Source organism: Poecile atricapillus, chromosome 1, assembly GCF_030490865.1.
Source record: "Poecile atricapillus isolate bPoeAtr1 chromosome 1, bPoeAtr1.hap1, whole genome shotgun sequence".
In the NCBI taxonomy this organism is placed as follows: domain Eukaryota; kingdom Metazoa; phylum Chordata; class Aves; order Passeriformes; family Paridae; genus Poecile; species Poecile atricapillus.
Window position 1 is genome coordinate 102,933,983 of NC_081249.1, and position 18,141 is coordinate 102,952,123.

General features: G+C 39.3%; 1 protein-coding gene across 1 annotated transcript in view; it reads right to left on the minus strand.

Moving 5' to 3' along the window:
* Positions 1 to 18,141, minus strand: part of APP (amyloid beta precursor protein) — a 256,250-nt gene that overhangs the window by 162,654 nt on the left and 75,455 nt on the right. Inside the window, exon 3 of the mRNA XM_058835905.1 lies at positions 6,162 to 6,291. Coding sequence (XP_058691888.1) covers positions 6,162 to 6,291 — 130 coding nt within the window. The remainder of the gene's footprint in view (positions 1 to 6,161; positions 6,292 to 18,141) is intronic.

An 18,141-nucleotide genomic window follows, 5' to 3' on the forward strand; every position in this document is an offset into this window, starting at 1 on the left:
ACAGTACCCCTGAGAGGACTGAGTCAGACAATGAGACTAATTTCAATAGCCTTATAAACACCTGAGCTAAAAGCTTGGGTGAGTGTATCATATCCCCTACCATGCACCAGTGACTGGGAAAGTGAAAAAATACAATAAACTGTTAAAATCCACCTTAAAAACATTGGGTGCGGGATCTTTCAAAAGTTGAAAACAACATCTAACAAAAGCCACCTAGTTAATTAACACTTGAAGTTCCACTAATTGAGCAGGCCCTGCCCAATCTGAACCCCTGCATACAATAAATGAAATCAAAATTCCACTAATACCTGTCAAAAGCTTGTTAAAAAAAACAGTTTAAATCAGTTCTACTTCAAGTATAGACAAACCCATTCATGGAGCTGTCTTTGCTCAAAGACCAAAGTGCACACAGTTGATAATACAAAAAAAAAAAAAAACAATGCAAGGTGTACCTCGAAGAAATCTAATTGTAAAGTAAGAACCATAAGTAAATATCACTATTTGCTGACTATCACTACCCTTGACTCTATATATGTGTATATATGTGTATATATATAATGTATGTGTTTGTAGAGTTAAAATATATATATTAGTTTTAGTAATAAGTTGACGATATGAAGATAAGGGGTGGAATGTCCTGGAGTGATTTTATGATGCTTGTATCCCAAATCACTTTGTTTATGTCACATATTAAATTCTGCACTTTTAAGACTAGCTCTAAAAGCAAAAGGGAGAAAGAATAAGCACGCAGTTTCTGTTGAGAAAAAACACTCACTCCCCCGCATCCTGCTCCTGAACTATGTTGTCTGCAACACAAACAGACAGCAGGACAGAGCTCTCCTTTGCTTCTAGCTAGTTTTAACTAGCTGAAGCAAAAAGGTTCTCCAGACTGGTTCTTTCCCTTTTCCTTAGATCTATTCAAACCTGCTCTAGACTAAAAACCAGACAAACCCCAGGAACTCACACTTGCAGCCCACCGGAGCCTGGGCCTCGGCACTTTCCAGTGTCAGAGGGACTGATAAAAACCTAAGCAAACTGAGCTACACCACAAAGATTAGATAAATTGATTTGCCATCTCATCAAACAACAAGAAGTTTTGTTGTTTAAAATTATTCAATTTCTGTTAAATAAACAGGTTTTTTTTCATTTTTCTCTAAAAAAATCTTTTCCCAAACCAGTTGGGGGAGGGGCCAGTTGAATTTGTTTTCTAGAAAGACCCCATTCATAAGTTCCAAATTTAGCCTAAACCAAAACAGTTGCCTGAGAGATTATAAAGACCACTAATTAAGAGACTAAAGAGATGGCTGGCAAGGGGAGGAGGTGGAAGGGTGCAGCTGGCCACTCTCAGCTGGCAGGGGTTTTCTCTTTGGAAGGGCAGAAATACCAGAAGATTTTGGCTGGAGGATCAGGTACTGGGCTCAAGCTCCTCACTCTCTCTTGCTCTCGGGATCAGAAGGGAACAGTGGAGTTTTTGCTACCTTAGGGAGAATTCACTGCCACCAACAGGTCCAGCCCTTTACTTCTTCTTCCTAACCATGGGTGAGCCTTTGCTCGTAAGAGCTGCTGTTGAATTGGGAGCTTATTAATACCTAATCTCACTGGAAAGGACACTCACCATCTACTCAGGTACCTCAGAGGAAAATAACAGGACCCCGAACCCCTTCCCCTTCCCATATATATATATCAGAAAAGAACTGCTATTCCTTTTCCCATATCTTTGCCTGAAAGCCCTGTAATTTCAAAGCTATAATAATTTGGAGGGAAGAGGTTCATATTCCAAGGGATGTTCCCACCTTCCTTGGCAGACATCTGTCTTTCAAACCCTGGAAGTTTGGAAGTAGATAACTTCACAAACTGCTAGAGTTATAAAGCATGACAAGTTAATAAATATTTTTGAAGACATTTTTGTTAAAACCAGAAACAGAAGCCAGTATTTCAGTGCATAACCAAACATCTAAATATATTTTTCATATAACCTACTCGTTTATGAACAAATGACTGCACGTAATCGCTTTCTGATTGACAAAGGCTATATACATAATGAGATTCCAACACATCTGGATCTTTCCAACACTTAGCAGCATACATTAATGGGATAATGAGGCAGAGCCACTCCTGAACATGCACTTTGAACAGCACAGTTAAGCTCCTGTAATTCCCCCTTTGGCACACCTTGCCATATCCCATCTGCCATGCCCACATATTGATCCACACCCACGTAACTGAGTGTCCCCTCTTTATCCAGGGTTCAGGATGTGTTTCACCAACAGAAAATGAAATGCCATCAATTCAGAAATGCATATCCACGCATTTATCCAAGGTATTCAAAGAATCACACTCTGGGACAAGGATGACTTCTCCTACAACCAACAAGGAACATGGAGTGAATTACTTCATTTCATTGGCCACTGCACAAATTCACCAGCTGTCTCTCCTCAGGCAAGCAGTGAAGAGAGGAGAAAGTGCAAAGTAGAAATACTTATTGCCCACACAGTGGCAGAAATCCTGCTCTCCTGCTGCGGCCAGCAGTAGAGCTCCCACCAACATTTACATGGTCAAGATGGTGGCCATAGTATTTTCCCAAAAAAAAGTTTCTGTAAAGAAAGGAAGGAATCATTGGTTTCTTGGTGTTCTGTTTGTCGCAGTTTTGGAGACAGGCACACGACAGAACACACTGAAGTTCGTGCGACAACAGCCAATGTTTATTGAGGAATGCCTCCTTTCATAGGGGGTTCAAAATCCCCATGCTTGAATTTTGATTCAAATTTGATTTTTTTAAATTCTGATTGGCTGGGGTCTCAGCACTGCCCAGCTCAGTGGCCAACTAGACGTCTGCATCCAGGATTGAATGGGATTGACTGGGGTTTCCTGTTTGAGTTCAAATCCAGCCTAGCATTGTCTTACTCGGGGACTTGTTTACTTCTAGGCTGGTCATGCTGGATGTTCTGTTATGGCAAATTTTATCTGTGAAGCCTACAGACCAGCTGTAGCTGTCACATCTTGGCACTGTCTGCTGTAACCCTGCAAGCTGTGCCACACAGCAAGTGATGCAGGTGTGAGGGTGGTACACACACCTGAGAGAGGAGAAGGGAGTTCTGCAGATCTTCACTCTTCGAGCAGCACATCTCACAGCTCCTCATTTTTGCTGTGTACCCAAACACGTACATGGCTCTATGTCAAGCACCACAGTCCTCACTCAAACAATTCAAGTAATTCAAATCTTTAAGATTTAGATCCAACTAGAACATTTTTAGGGAATATTTCTATGGTCAATGCAAAGACACATGGCAGACTCAAATAAGGGGCTTTCATTTTGCCCTGTTTGAACTACTATTTTTATGCTTTAGTTGCATTCTCTTAAGAAACTATGAAGCTGTGTAATCTAGTTAATCTGATGGACGTTACTGAAGCACACTGCTACAAATAACTGCTGTAACAACCACACTGCAGAAGTCTCAAAGAGAAAAACTCCTGGAGCAGGCAAGGGCTGTAGTGAAATGGGCTCCACACATTAGAAAGCCTTGGCTGAAGATTATGATACAAACAGATTGTAAAGATGCTCTGGCCTGAAAGCAGCCAGATTTCTGTCACTTGCTGTTTCTCAACTGTGAAAAATAACGTCAAGATGGAAGAAATTACTGGGCTGACTCAAGATACTTGAAGTGATCCTCAGAACAATGCAAAGTTAAGACTCAACCCTGCAATCAGATGCCCACTGACAAATTTTCTGTTGGTATCTTAATTCTTACCAGATGGATTGAACAGTGGTCTAGGGCAAGGGTCTACTTGCACTAAAATGACAGAGGAATGGGAACTGCCAATGCCCAACTTCTAGCAATGTCCACTAAAAGCTACCACACAGAGAACACCTGAGGCACTTGCACAGCTGACAGGCAAGATGCAATTAAAAAAAAAAAAAAATCTTTTAATACTGAAGAAGCACTAGGAGGAGAGAAAAAAAAATAAAAATTAAAAGCTCTCTGGATTCCTTAGTTCTATACAAAAAGATGCTTTAAGGAAAAGTATTTCAAGACAGACATAGTATACCACAAGCAGAGGATTGATGGAGAAATTACAGATTATGGCCACTGTCACAATTTTTCCTCCAGAGGGAGTAATTATGTGGCCATCTATCCCCCAGTAGCCCCTTGGGAACAACAGTATCTAAGGTTTTCTAGTCAGGGTCAAAAGATGAATCTCAGCATACAAAAAGGATAGCTAACACAGTGTATCAGATACAATTACAGAAGCCTCAATTCAAATCAGAAATCAGAAAAAACTTAGCATATGTGGAGATTAAAAGAAAAATAATTAAGGTCTAATGGTTAATGGGAGTGAAGTGCTTAAACATCTTTAAAATTTTTGTGTCCAAATCTTGCTACCTAAGATAGCAACCATACAACTTGCAATGACTTTTCTTTCAAAACTGCAACTCAGGGAGGGCACTTTTAAAGTCCAAGTCCAGTTCCTCACTCCTGCAAGGAATTGCATATAGTCCAGTCCATAAATTTGTGAACTTCCTTCCATAAACTTATGAACTTTATTACACATGATTAGACTTTTTACTCCTTTACCAGAAGACTGTTGGAGCTCCTTATGTTTGCAGATACTTCCTTATAATTTGCAGATTAAATTTATTCATAGCAAATTTATATTCATTTGCCCTTGTGATGACATTGTCTTTTAGCTTAAATTAGGTTGTAAGACCTCCAGGGCACTGACCAAATCTGACATAAGCCTAAGCCTAAGAGTTCCCTTTTCTTAATTCAGAGCTTTGCTTGGGGTGACAATAAAATAAAACATTAGTTCTTATAGTTCCACTAGTCTAATGTTCTTCTGCCATATCTCTAATTAGTGCAAGTGCACCCTCATGGAGTTTGATCAAATACACTGTGATGCGTTCTAAGTGATACTGCAGCTCTACCTCACCTCTCACAAGTTGCTTATCTGACTTTACACATATATTAACACTACTACTATCCTGACTATAAAAAATTAAAGAAAACACAGCAATAAATAGGTAAAAGAGCATGTCCCTTTTAGCATTAAAGCTTGTGGTGGAACCAACCAACTCAACTCAAGCAGAAGTCTGGAAAAACACAGAAACCAGCAGGTTCCTTCCTACCAAATTCCAGTCAGAATCTGTAATCCCTAAAGGCAGGTTCTTCTCACTAAAAGTCTGGAAATTGGGTTCTCCTTGAGGATTTTTGCTCTGAATAAACTAGTCCTACAGAGCCTCAGTAGCATCAACAATGATATACTGCAGGTTTAGAAACACCTATTTTATATCTATACAAACATCAGATCTAGCAACTTTACAAAACAAGAAAATTTCCCCAATACTTAACTCGGATTTTATACACCTGCTGTTTTGGCACTTTGACCACACTAGTAGCATTTCTGTTAGTTACTCTTCAGTCCCAGCTTTGCTAAGGGCAGATTACATCCTTTGTTTTACCTACTCTACAAAAATGAACAAAAATTCTAGAAACATTGCATATTTAAAAAAAATTCTTTCATTATTTGTTTCATGGAATAACTGGTCTGAGTTGGCTTCTGTGCCTTTTAGCTGTCCTGGCTTACAACTCTGAGCTCCAGCATTAATCACAATTCAAATGGCAGTAGTTAATCAACATACTTAAATATGGAATAATATAACGAAATGTAATACCTGGAATATTAATGAAAATGGCAAATTAACAATTCCATTTTCCAATGCAGATAAAAGTAAAGGTTGACAAAAAAAACAAGGGCCCAAACTTCCCAAACCTCCCTTTTAACTGATTCAAAGCACCAAGGACACAGAAGAAAACAGCAAGCAACTGCTATAAAAATAAAGTTGCAGGATGAAATGGAGGAATTTAGAAAGTATCTTTTGCTTCATTTCAACAAATACAGATTCCCATAGTCTTTCATGGTAAGAGTCCAAGTACCAGATACTCAAAAATTAATGTGAAAAAAGAAGGGTTTAATTAGGGGAGAAAATGAGTACTTTCTTTCTAGATAATGCAGTTTCAAAAGACTGAACAATTGGACAGAACTCCTTTCAGAAAAGACAATAATACTGAGGTATATGACATTCATGTAGATTCTCTATCTTTTGCATGAAGACACTGAAAAAAATAGAGCAGGAAAAAACAGACTAAAACTGAGTCACTCACCCAGACATCGATAGGGAACCACAATATGCGGGTGACCATTGCACTGCTTCCATCCCCTCTTGCACCAGTTCTGTACTGTAACTGGCTGGTTGGCTTCAACAACATTGGTGATTTGCAACTCAGGGTACACCTAGCATTAAAAGTACAGAAAAAGACAAATGTTATCACAAGTATGTACTCCAGGTCACTGTAACACGTTTGTAACAACACAATATCCATCTTCTCTCTCTTCTCCCTGTTCTGCTGTGCAAAATATTTATGTAATGGTACAACTGTGTGCATGTACCTAGAAAGCTGATGTGTCTGTTCATCAGTAAAAACATGTGACCACCAGTTCAGAAAGATTATGGTGGTGACAGCTGACTGTCAAAATTATAATTTGGCCAGTTATATTTGACCAAGGTAAAGATCAGCTAATCGTGGTTAAATACCTTCTCCTCCATGTCTAGGCTACTGAAAAACTCCATATACAGGGCATCTTCTCCATACAACTAAACTTAATAGCATGCCTTTATGTTCATCTCAACCATTTTAACAAACCTAATTCTTGCCTGCTGCAGTCTGCCTCGTACTAAAAGTCTGTTGAAACAGTTATTCATATTTAGGTTTACATTACCAATTTCTAAATTGCTGAGATCAAAATTCTATCTGCTTTAATATCACAATACACTTCTACACCCACGACCATCACACCAGCAAACTTGCTGATTAATTTATTGGAAAACCACAACTTTGGCTTTTTATCCCAGCCCCCTTTTCTATGCTAACACAGCCTATAGCTCTCGCTTTACATTTTTCAAATTGGCAATCTATCACCCCTAACATGAAACTCAGAAGGTACTAATTTTCCTTTGCTTTTCCTCGATTCCAGCTGTGTGAGATCTGAGGATTTAAGTGCTCTGAAAACTACTGTCTACTGATATCTACCAATGGAAAAGAAAAACAGAAATAGGAACAAGTCTTTAGTAACTGGAGATGGTCCAAAAATGTCCTGCAGAGAAATAACATAATCCCAAAAGAAGAAAACTGGGTTAAGATGGGGTGAATTTTGAGAGTCCAAAACTGGTGCTTGGAAAAGTACTCTAGGAATCTTGACAGACCCACCTTAAATAAAAAGATTTGTCTCAATCATGGATCTCCACTGAGGTCATGGCATCTGAGAGGCAGTGCCTCCTGGCACTCCCCTGATTGAATGCTTAAAATATAGCCATAGCAAAAATGAAGCAAGCAGCTTGAGCTAAAGTCTTAAACTTTAAAATACACTAACAAACAACAGTACAGCCTTCTCAGATTTGAGATCAGTGGTCTTTAAATGAATGTGGCCTAGCCCATACACATGGGAACAATCAGAAAGCAATCAAAATTCCAGTAAATAACTGGAAAAAAATTCTTACTTTAATTAAGAGACATGAATTGGCTATTATAATTTTTAAATTGAATTGTATTAACAGCATATTTCACAAAACAAGGGCAGATACAAGCCATGGAAATGACTACAGAAAGAAACACTGCCTAAACAACACACTTTATGCTAAAGAGCTTGAATATCAACCCTGCCTTCTATTCCAAAATATAATTTATTAATTAGATATTTCTTTCCTTGAGCAAATACTTAATAGAATCCATCCGTCAGATCTTTGCCAGTTTCAACAGCACCCTCACCTCACTACAACTCATGGCTGAAGAAGCAGAGAGGCTGAAGGTGCAGCCTGGGATGTTAACCTAGCATACAAGATACAGTGACCTCAAGAAACTGCACAGGCAGAACTGAAAAGTGTGAAAGTTTCATGAACTCAGAAGACTGAAGCTTCACTTACTTTTGCCAGCAGGTGGCCAAGGCTGATGGTCATCATCTACATTACATTACATTCAGACTCCCATTTTGACACTGCTTGAAAAAAGTTGGCTCCAGAGGAATTTGCTGCTTCCCCTGCTCCATCAGTGCTTCGAATACTGAACTCTGCACTGAAATAGCAGGTTTAAGGAAAGCTCTTGCACATGCTTATGATCCCTGTAACAGCACTGCCAAAATGGATTATTGGGAAACTTCACACTTAACTGCTGTGTAAGTATTACCCTGCAAGACTCCATAGCTGCCTCAAGAGCTAACATGCCATGATGAGACACTAAGATTTGATTTTCTTTGTGTACTTCCTTTAGCATTCTGATGCTGAACTCTTCCAGTTCACACCTCCACAAATGTCACACTGACGTAATTGCAACCCATGGTTAGATAATACTGGGTGCTGTCACAAGCCATGTGCCTGATATATCAGTGTCAACTGACATATTCTCATCAAAGACATTTAACATTGCCCAGGGTTAAGTGTCACTTGTCATTGGTAGAGGAAATAAATGCCTTAAATGAGGACAACTAAGGAAATTTCAAAATGGATAGACTGGAATATTTAAAAAAATGAAAATAAGACAAAGAAACTCAAAAGCATTTATTTACCAACATTAAAGCTTTGTACATAGGTTTGAAGTGATAGAAAATAGTATTCTGATCCACAAGAGCAAAAGTACACTTAGTTGCTTTCCTGAGAAGAATTTATAAAGAATAAGAGCGCATTATTACTGTAGGGCCTTGTTGAAAAAGTATTAGTGGGAAAAATAAGTTCATGTATTATTTTTATTTTTACTATTACCCAAAACCACCATTTTAACTGCTGGTTAGTAAAGTGGAACAAATGCTAAGTAGTTAGTGGTATTTGTCAAAAGTACACAAGGACAAAGAAATACAAAGAAGCCTCTTCTTCTATTACTACATCACTAATCACCACATAATCCCATCACATAATTTCCACTGACAGCTCACACAAAGCTCAGTCTGCATTTTAGGAGAGAAAACAGGCTTTTAATTTCATTATCAATAGGTTAATAGATTAATGCCAGTGTATGGGCCAAGGAGAGTTTCCCTACTAGACCTACATAATGTATTTGCTCTGAATTGAAGTGGGACCACTTAGTGGCACAGAAAAATGAGCCTCATATTTATTTATAGTGTCCCTAATGAGCTACCACTCCTTCTACAGTGTCAGTGCAAGCAGCGCTAGAAAGTTGCAAGATAACCAGACTTTCAACATTATTGTATCTTGCTGTAGAGAAGCTCCTTTAATTCATCTTAAATGAAAAAGCCAAGAATACAGAGACCAATGTAATCTAGAAAATTTAACTGGCAATCAAGAGTTACAGCTACATCTTCATTTACTTCCATTTCCATCACCAAGTCTCCTTATATACTGACTGCAGAAACAAAAATCTAAAAAGCCACTTAGACTATTCAGTATTTAATATAATCTTGCTAAAAATCATGTTTACCACTACCAGCTTTGATGCCGCATAGATTTAGGACTAAAATGTAGACATCCTTAGCAAAAGAAGGGGAGAAAACGGGATGAGAAAGCTTTTGGGTTGAGATAGAGAGAAAGTCTTTACCAATTACTGTCACAGGCAAGAGAGACTCAACTTGGGGAAAATATTTTTAATTCCCAGTTAAAGGAATTAAAAAGGGGACATAGTGGGACAAGCAGCACTGATCTCTTCTCTCTGACCAGTAGGAACAGCAGGAAGCTGAGTCCAGGAAGGTTTAGGTTGGGTACTGGGAAAAGATTCTTCATCCAGATGGTAGTTGGGCACTGGAACAGGCTCTCTCGGGGAGTAGTCACAGCACCAATCCTCACAAGAGTTCAAGAAGTGTTTGAACAATGCTCTCAAGGCATGTGGTGGCATTGTTGGGGCTGTTTTGTGCAGGGCCGAGAGTTGGACTTTGCTGATTCCCCTGAGTTCCTTCCAGCTCAGGATAATCTATGATTTTATAAAATGGCATGTGTATCTGTCTACATACAAAGGTGTTGATGATACCACTAGCTGGGTATGTGTTACCCAAGTGGAGACCAGAAACTATTTTGAAACAAATCTGAGAAAACCAAAGAGGCTACGGCAGAGGACAAGACTGAAGCAAAGAAGCAACCAGGCCACCTCCATCACAGCTGGCTCTCCTGCCGGCGTAAGGAAGAGCAGCCACAAAGCATGCTGCTCTCAGCATGGTTGGTACAGGCAGGTGGATCCCCAAACACCTCCTCCAGCCATCTTTGAGGACTTCCCTGATCCCTATAGAATCACAGATCTGTTAAGACTGGAAGGAAGCTCTGGGGGTCATCAGGTCCAACCTCCCTGCTCAAGGAGGGACACTAGAACTCCAGGACTATGTCCAGATGGCTTCTGAGTACCTTGAGGGGTGCAGACTCCAGATACTTTCTGGACAACCTCTGCCAGCATGCAAATATGAGCATTATATGCAACTTATGAAACTTATATGAAACTTACAAAATTCTATGAAACCTCTATGAAAGATACTTTTGGTTTTTTAAATCAATCTCTGATACATGATTATATAAAATAAGTTTCTCCATCCAGTCACACATGGTCAGCACATCTTGGTTCAATCTTAAAGTAGTACTTGAGCATAATCATGAAGCAGTCATCTCTGATACCAAAATACATTTAAATTCAAAAGCTTAGTATTTCACTTATTGATATTATTGATTATGTCCCTCATCTTCTAGAGTAACCTTGACTATTCAGAATGTTACTTTTATCATATTTTCAAATAAAATATTAAAATATTTTCAAGTTTACCTGATGATTAGGAGATTAGTGAAGATATTTCAATTTATATATCCAGTTTTTATTAGACAATCAAAACAACAGCAATAGAAATATATGTAAATCTTGAAGTAGTGTACGTGTATATGACTGGAATTAATAGTACAGATTTTTTCTTACTTCTTGAACATAAGAATCTTTTCCTGTATATTCTAAAAGCAGAATCACCATAGAGAAGCAATGGTGTGAATTCCTAATTGAGTATGCTCCATCCATGGAAACTGTGAAATGGAACACACATGCACAGACTTGCAGATAAACACATTTATGTGCACCCCTTGTGAAATACAGGGTGGTGTTACACCTTAACATGAATTTAATGGGGAAAAAAAAATAAAACCAATATCTTAGAGAATGTAAAGCATAATCAGGAATTGGTATACACCTTCACAAACAATTTGAAATGCTAGATGACCTGGCAAGAGGCAAAAAAAAATTCTTTAAAATTAATGTGCAAAATTAATGTAATTGCCCTTTTTAAATTTAAACACCTTAGTATTTTTCTCAGAATTGCATCCCACATCAGTTAGAATTCTGACTACTCTAAATCAGAGATATGTATTCATTTAATTGCCAGTCTGAAGTGGACATATTTTCTTCTTATTGTTTCTTTCTACTGTCTCCTAAATCCTTCAGTTGTTTGATGTACCTACTCATGATGTCCTGGCTTAAATTAGATAATATATTTGTGGGTATTAAATGCTCCATTTACCCTAAGCTTCAGCATCTGGCACAGCAAGACTTCTAAGTCAGACTGAATTCAAATGTAATATTAAATTCTCTACTGGCACAAGGAGAAAAGGCTACTCAGTCCTTAAGAAAGCACAGTGTTCAGATTCTCTGCAGCATATCACTGAACAATTCATGCTGACACAACCTGTATCTGACAGGAATTTATGAGCTGAAATTCTGTTTGAAGTTCATCTCAGGTGGTCAGTGACAGTATCTAAATTAAAAATTAAATCCAAGAGTGACTACAGAAATGCTTACTTTAGAAGAAATATTCATACAGATAAAAGAAGAAATTATAGCTGTAAACAGAACAAAAATAAGGGTGGTTATAGCAGTTGCATCTTTAGCAACTTGAATCATTCAAATACTTTGATTCACTTATAGGGAAGTAGGATAGAGATTGTTTACATACAGACTTTCCTTGATTGCTATCCTCCCACAGCTTTTCCCAAAAAAGAAAACAAACAACCAAACCAGTTGGTGTGTGGACAAGTTTACTCTTACCTGAACACTGCAACTTCATGTGTTGAATATTCTATACTTACAATATCAATGTTACTTTAATAAAAAGAACCATTCACAGAAATTATCAGACAATCTACTTTTTAAAATTGTAAACACAAACCACAGATGTCACACAAGTAACTATCTCTGTGCTTTTAATAGAGAAAGAAAGGTTTTACCACTTCAGTGAAGTAATCTGCAAACAGTTACTACAAGCACAAAAGGATGCACACATTTAATAACCAGTTTAGGAAGACTGCGGTCTTAAAATTGCTTGTGGAAAGATCCTTTGACAGCAATGGCATCTGAAGGATATCTAAACAATGCTTCAAAAAATAAGAACAAGCTTTCAATTCCAGATTAACAAACTACAGTTGGATCAAAAACTATTTCTATTCCTTTCTAAAGCATTTATAGAATCTTTAAAGTTTCTGCTTCCTAGAATTTTGCATTGATGTATTGAAGAGCAGCAACAGGCATGCTACATTAATTTCCAACTGCTTGGCATATCCATGAAGAGGAAGGTTAAGTATTTCTGTATGTCCATGCACAGTCCCAAATTAGCTACAGGAGTAGTGTCACACGAGTAGACATGACACAAGCACCATCAACTCTAAAAGATATGTCTTCTTCTCAGTCTTGTAGTCTGTGTCTGGAAAATGGACAGCTATATGCAGAATAAAGTTACTAAATGTCTTATGTAAAATATCCTAGTTTATTACTGAATTTTACAACAACTATTCTACATTACTTTACAGTAGCTCCATGGCTTTCCCTGTGGCAGCCCCCTGCCCAGGAACCATCACCCCTCCAATCCAGAGCACTCCCATCACGAGCAGAACACCTTCCCTTCTCTGTGTCTCTGTGGCTTCAGCTGGGTCCTATCATGTCTGACCACAACCGAGCCACTTGCTCCTGGCTTTCTCAGCTGTCAGGCCGTGCTACACACAAAAGCAAGGCTACAGGGCTAGCTGAAGCTGGCATCCAAACTTTTCCTGTCACTTTCTGTAACCCAAGCAAAGCCTTCACTTGCTCAAAGAGAATTATGACAGTCAAACCCGGCATTAGCAGCATCAGAGCAGTTTTGAAATTCTCTGTCATGAGCCAATGAGAAATAGCAAGGCAACCAAGAAGGAACAGTTCTGCCCCTGTACTACAAGTTCCAGGCATCTACTGCTGAAAGTTAATCAGAGTAACATCTCAGGTATTTGCACTAATTTCCAGCAGCCACCTGGAAAAGGTGTATGCATATTTTAATATATATAATAAAATAACCCTTTTAACCCCACAGTTTAAAAGAAAAAGTTTAACAGCAATAAATTCCTAAACTAAAACCCACACCAAATAAATTAGCATAAATAAATAATCCCAGGCTGAATGTCTTCCTAACCAGCCAGGGAATTTCTTATATTAATTAAATCCTGAGGACAAATTTCCAGACACACGCTACTTCTTATCTTCAGCCACATTCTCTTGCATCCATCCACAATATCCTTTCATGTTTAATAGCTCCAGCCTCACTAGCTATCAAAGTCAACCCTCAGCCTCACCTAGGAGTTTCACATGCTGGTCTTCTAACTATTTCTTTTAGGCCCATCTAATAAACCACCCTTCTTTCCAACATCTCAGCTGCTTCACTGTTATACACAGAGCTGCTCTTCAAGAGTTTCTTGCCCACTATTTCAACTCCTTTCACCCCAACTCTTGCCTCTTCAATCCACTCATCCTGGCATTCTGTAAGTTCTCATTTCCCATCTCTCTGCCCACTCAGGGCCTCTTTAGTTCCACGCTAAGACGTTCATGCTGTCCTCTTTTCTTTAATCCTCCTCCTCTTTTCTCTAGGCATGCAAAAGTCAGCAAACATTTCAGCACTTCAACTAGTTTTCCTCCTTACTGATCTTATCCTGTGGGAAGGAAAGCAAAGGAAAACAAAACACGCAGGTGTGAGTGTATGTGTAAGAGCAAGACGGGAGATGATGAACCTTCTAGGCATTAACCACAGATCAGGGGGAGATGAGGTCAGAGATGCTACTGCAATTTTTACTCCTAGTCATGACAACACACACTTGGTACTCTTCTCTGTGAGCAGGGTTCATATGACATCTTGATGTATCATTCCATTCACCTTGGGTACTGAGTGGTAGACACATGAGCTGGTTTTAGTGCAGTGATCAGGGGGGTTGGTTCACCCATAGGAAGCTTTATACATACACAATCTCTTCTCTTAAAATTCCCCAAGGTGTTTTTATCTGGAATTTCACACAAGTTTTCCACTTCCCCTGTAATTAAAATGTTCAGAAAGACTGCCAGCCATGAGGCAGCCTGCTCAACCCTAGTCTATGCACCAGGCTCCATATTTTACACAGACCTAAAATGAACACTCATATTGGCTTTCTCTTTATGTTTTTCTCTGTACATGGGGAAGGCAGAAGCCTATGAAAGCAGAAATATGGCTGCATGGTCAAACACATCCTACTCACTGCCTTTCAAGCTCTTGATTTGATATCACAGCTGTCTGTATGCAGTAAGAAAACCAAACCAAAACTTGAGCCTTGCCAAGAATATTCTGTTTAGCACATCAGGTTCTCTAAAGTCTCTCTTGTGTAACTGCAGAGGTCATCCAGCTTTTCATACTGTAAAACCTCAGAGTAAAAGGGCTGGACTTACAGCCTCTTCTAAACTGCTTCCCTGTCCACTTTACACACAACAAAGACTTCTACTTCTCCACAGGCAGAATATTTTATTCACAGAGTCAGCAAAGTCCACTTTATCATGTCACCACAAGTCCGTTCACACATTCACTCTCCTTGAGTTGAAATCTCATCTGCCTGTTACTCTACAGGATTGCCAGAAGCAATTAACAGTTCGGGGTTTGGGGTGTTGGTGATTTTTTGCTTTTTTTTTGCTTCTGTGCTTGCACTTTTAAATTAAATTTCTGCATGAATAAGGTTAAGTATTCGAGCAGTGAGACAGAATAATACCTAATGAATCCAACAGGATATTTTTATCTCCAAGTAACATGATGTGCAAAGGACAAGGACTACTGTCCTCCCAGAAAGAGGGTGGAGGGGAAGGGAGGAAAAGCAGCCATAAGGAGTTCTAAAACAATGATAAAAATCTCCTCGTTTAGGCATGATACAATATTTTATCCATCACTTCCCTCTTTAAGGGTGTGATAGATTAATCTGGCTTTCAGTGGGGGTGGAGAAAAACCCACAGAGGCTGTTTCTGGGAGAGAAGCTCCTCGAAAATTCTACTCTGTCCAGCAGAGCCAATCCCTAAAGGCTCTGATGGTTGACATATTGGCTGGCCCAATTAGTGAAGTTAGCAATGCCTCTCTGATGACATACTTAAGAAGCATAAAAAAGCGTGCAATCACTTTCTTCTTGCCCTCAGAGAGGTGTTGAGGGGGTCATTGGGTGACTTCCTGGTGGGGCAGCCAGGGCCCTTTCCAGTGCAGCTGCCAGGATCATTCTGCCAGGGCTGGGGGCGATGCCGGCGGCATGAGCAACCACATGGCTGAGACCACACAGCCTGGAGTGGCCATGTGGCTGAGATCAGCACTGAGATCAGGGCCGCACAGCCAGGGCAGCGCCACACAGCCACTGCTATCTTGGCATGGCTTGTAATGAACTTCATTTACTTAGCCACTTTTAACCAGCCATGCTGCAGACAGAAGGGCAGAAGTGGCAACAGCAGCTTCTTGCCTTTCCAGCACCCAGCATGAAGAGAGACACTGAGTAAAACTGGCACAGAGTTCACGGAGTTACCAGCAGCAAGGGGCATGGCCAACAACTCCCCAGTGCAGAGCCTGGAGGGGATCAACTCTTAAGTACTGCAGAACTCTGTAAAAATTTTTCAATTGATAGAACTTGAGAACAAACGAATCTACAGACACCAATTCTCTCCCAAATCAGATAAAAGGAAAAGGTGAAGACACATGAGGAGTCTTATGCAAATTGCTGGAGTTTGTGACATGAACTGGTTGGAGCAGATAAAAGGGCATCACAGATGTTTATAACATTTATTTTGTTATAAATTTTGTTCATTTATAACAAAATTTATAACAAAAGCTGGTATGGCTTTTGTTATAAATTAACTTAGGATTTCAGACAACTAGGTCTCTTGAATTAATAACAGTTTAATTAAAAATGAATACAATTTAGTAAACTGAATAGTAATAAAGAATATAGTGTAGTAAAAGAATACAGTGTAATAAAAGAATACAATTTAATAAAAAAATAAAATTTATGTATGTAATTTGCCAGTAATAAAGTATGATTAAAGTACAAACAAAACCAAGGGGGGTACGGGGAGGCGTTGTTAACCTACCTCACGTACAAAACCGACTGGGGTACAGAGGGGGCTTCCTACCCTGCCTCATGTACAAAACAAAGCACTTATATATACTTATATACTGTATGCTTATACATATTCATTAATGTTTCCCGTAAGTTTCCTCCTACTTCCAATTTTTTTTGACTTTATGTTACTATTCCTCATGGAGCATGCCTCACTTGTTGTTAAGGGGTCTCCAGTCCTCTTTTGGTGGTCTTTGGTCTTGGTGGTCTTTGGACGAAGGCTTACACTCATCCTCGCTGTCCTCTGGATGGCCTCATAGATTTGTATGTGTGTACTAAGCGTTGTGTTATATAAGTCTACTAATTAGTCTTACATTTAATGAATTTTAGGCCTTATGCCTAAAAGTCGTTCTAATTTTGACCATTTTAAGGTTGTTTTCGTCTTGGGACATCACTTATCTTCCAAACTACTTCCTACACCTTAATTTTAACATGTAACATCTGTAATGGGGTACATCTGCCTTGTAACACTAATTCTTTTGACTGCTTCTAATAATAACTTTCCAAATAGTTACAATTTAGTTAGCACTAATGAATTCCATTTATTAGACATTTTACCCCCCACTTACCATGCTTATGGGGTTCCTACCCACAGCAGGTGTATCTTGGTGGCGAGTACAGAGGCCAACTTGGTTTTGCCCTCTAGTTCTTGTCTTACTCTACTTGTCAATTGTACCCATATAGAATTCTAAAGGGAAAAGGCAATTTTTTGGGGAATGATACAGGTCTTAGTATAGCTTGTACCCCCACATTACCATGCCTGCGGGGTTGCTGCCCACAGCAGGGCTATATAATCTTCTCAGTGGCAAGCACAGGGGCTAACTCAGTCTTGCCCTCTAGTTTGTCTTACTCATAAATTCCCAAGTGAATAATCCTAGCACTTCTCACTGTTCCCCGTGTACTTCCTGAGAGGAATGACTTTACCAACGAGCTGTGGGTCTGCTGATAAGATAAAACTATCACTGAGAGATAACAGAAACAATGGGATGGATTCCACTGAAGGATGAAAGGGACAATGAGGAAATACCATAAATTCCCCAAGCCTTAAGAATTAAGAGGGGGGTTATAAATTAGGGGGGAATCTCTGGTATTAGGCATTCCGGGAAGCCTGTACCTCTCAAGTACCTCAGCCTATGGGGAAAGAGAGAAGGGACATGAGGGCGGGAAATTAGGATAAAAAGGAGGCTGTGCCCTCCAAAACTTTGAGAGACCCCAGGGGAATGCCCCATGGTCTCTCCCTTTATTTGAATAAAGTAAAAGGATTCCTCTGTCTCCTTTTTGGACAGAAACCTCTGGTGTTTGTGGATTAATTTTCCTGACATTCCCCTCAATAAACACTCACAGTCTCTATTAAAATAGGAAAATTACATCAATAACCAATATGATTTAAATTCCCTGCTTAGAGTATTATCTCAAACAATCTTCAAGCTGGCTGGTGGAAGCTTGACTCTACTTTTTGGACATCTTGGAGGCTTTTCTGGTTACTTCTCACCCGGTCTGGGTGTTATGGTTTATTTGTTGGGTTCTTTCAACAGAGCGTCTTAATTCTGTTTTAGGGAGTATTCTGAAAAGGAGAAGCAGTAGAGGTCAGGTAATCTTGCCAGCCTGGCCAGAACTGTAATGCTGGTTTATGAACTATTGTAAGCAGGTGTCCCCTGGCCATCACATCTGGTAGAGACACTGCAGTTACCTTAATTGAGCGTACATGGAGAAAG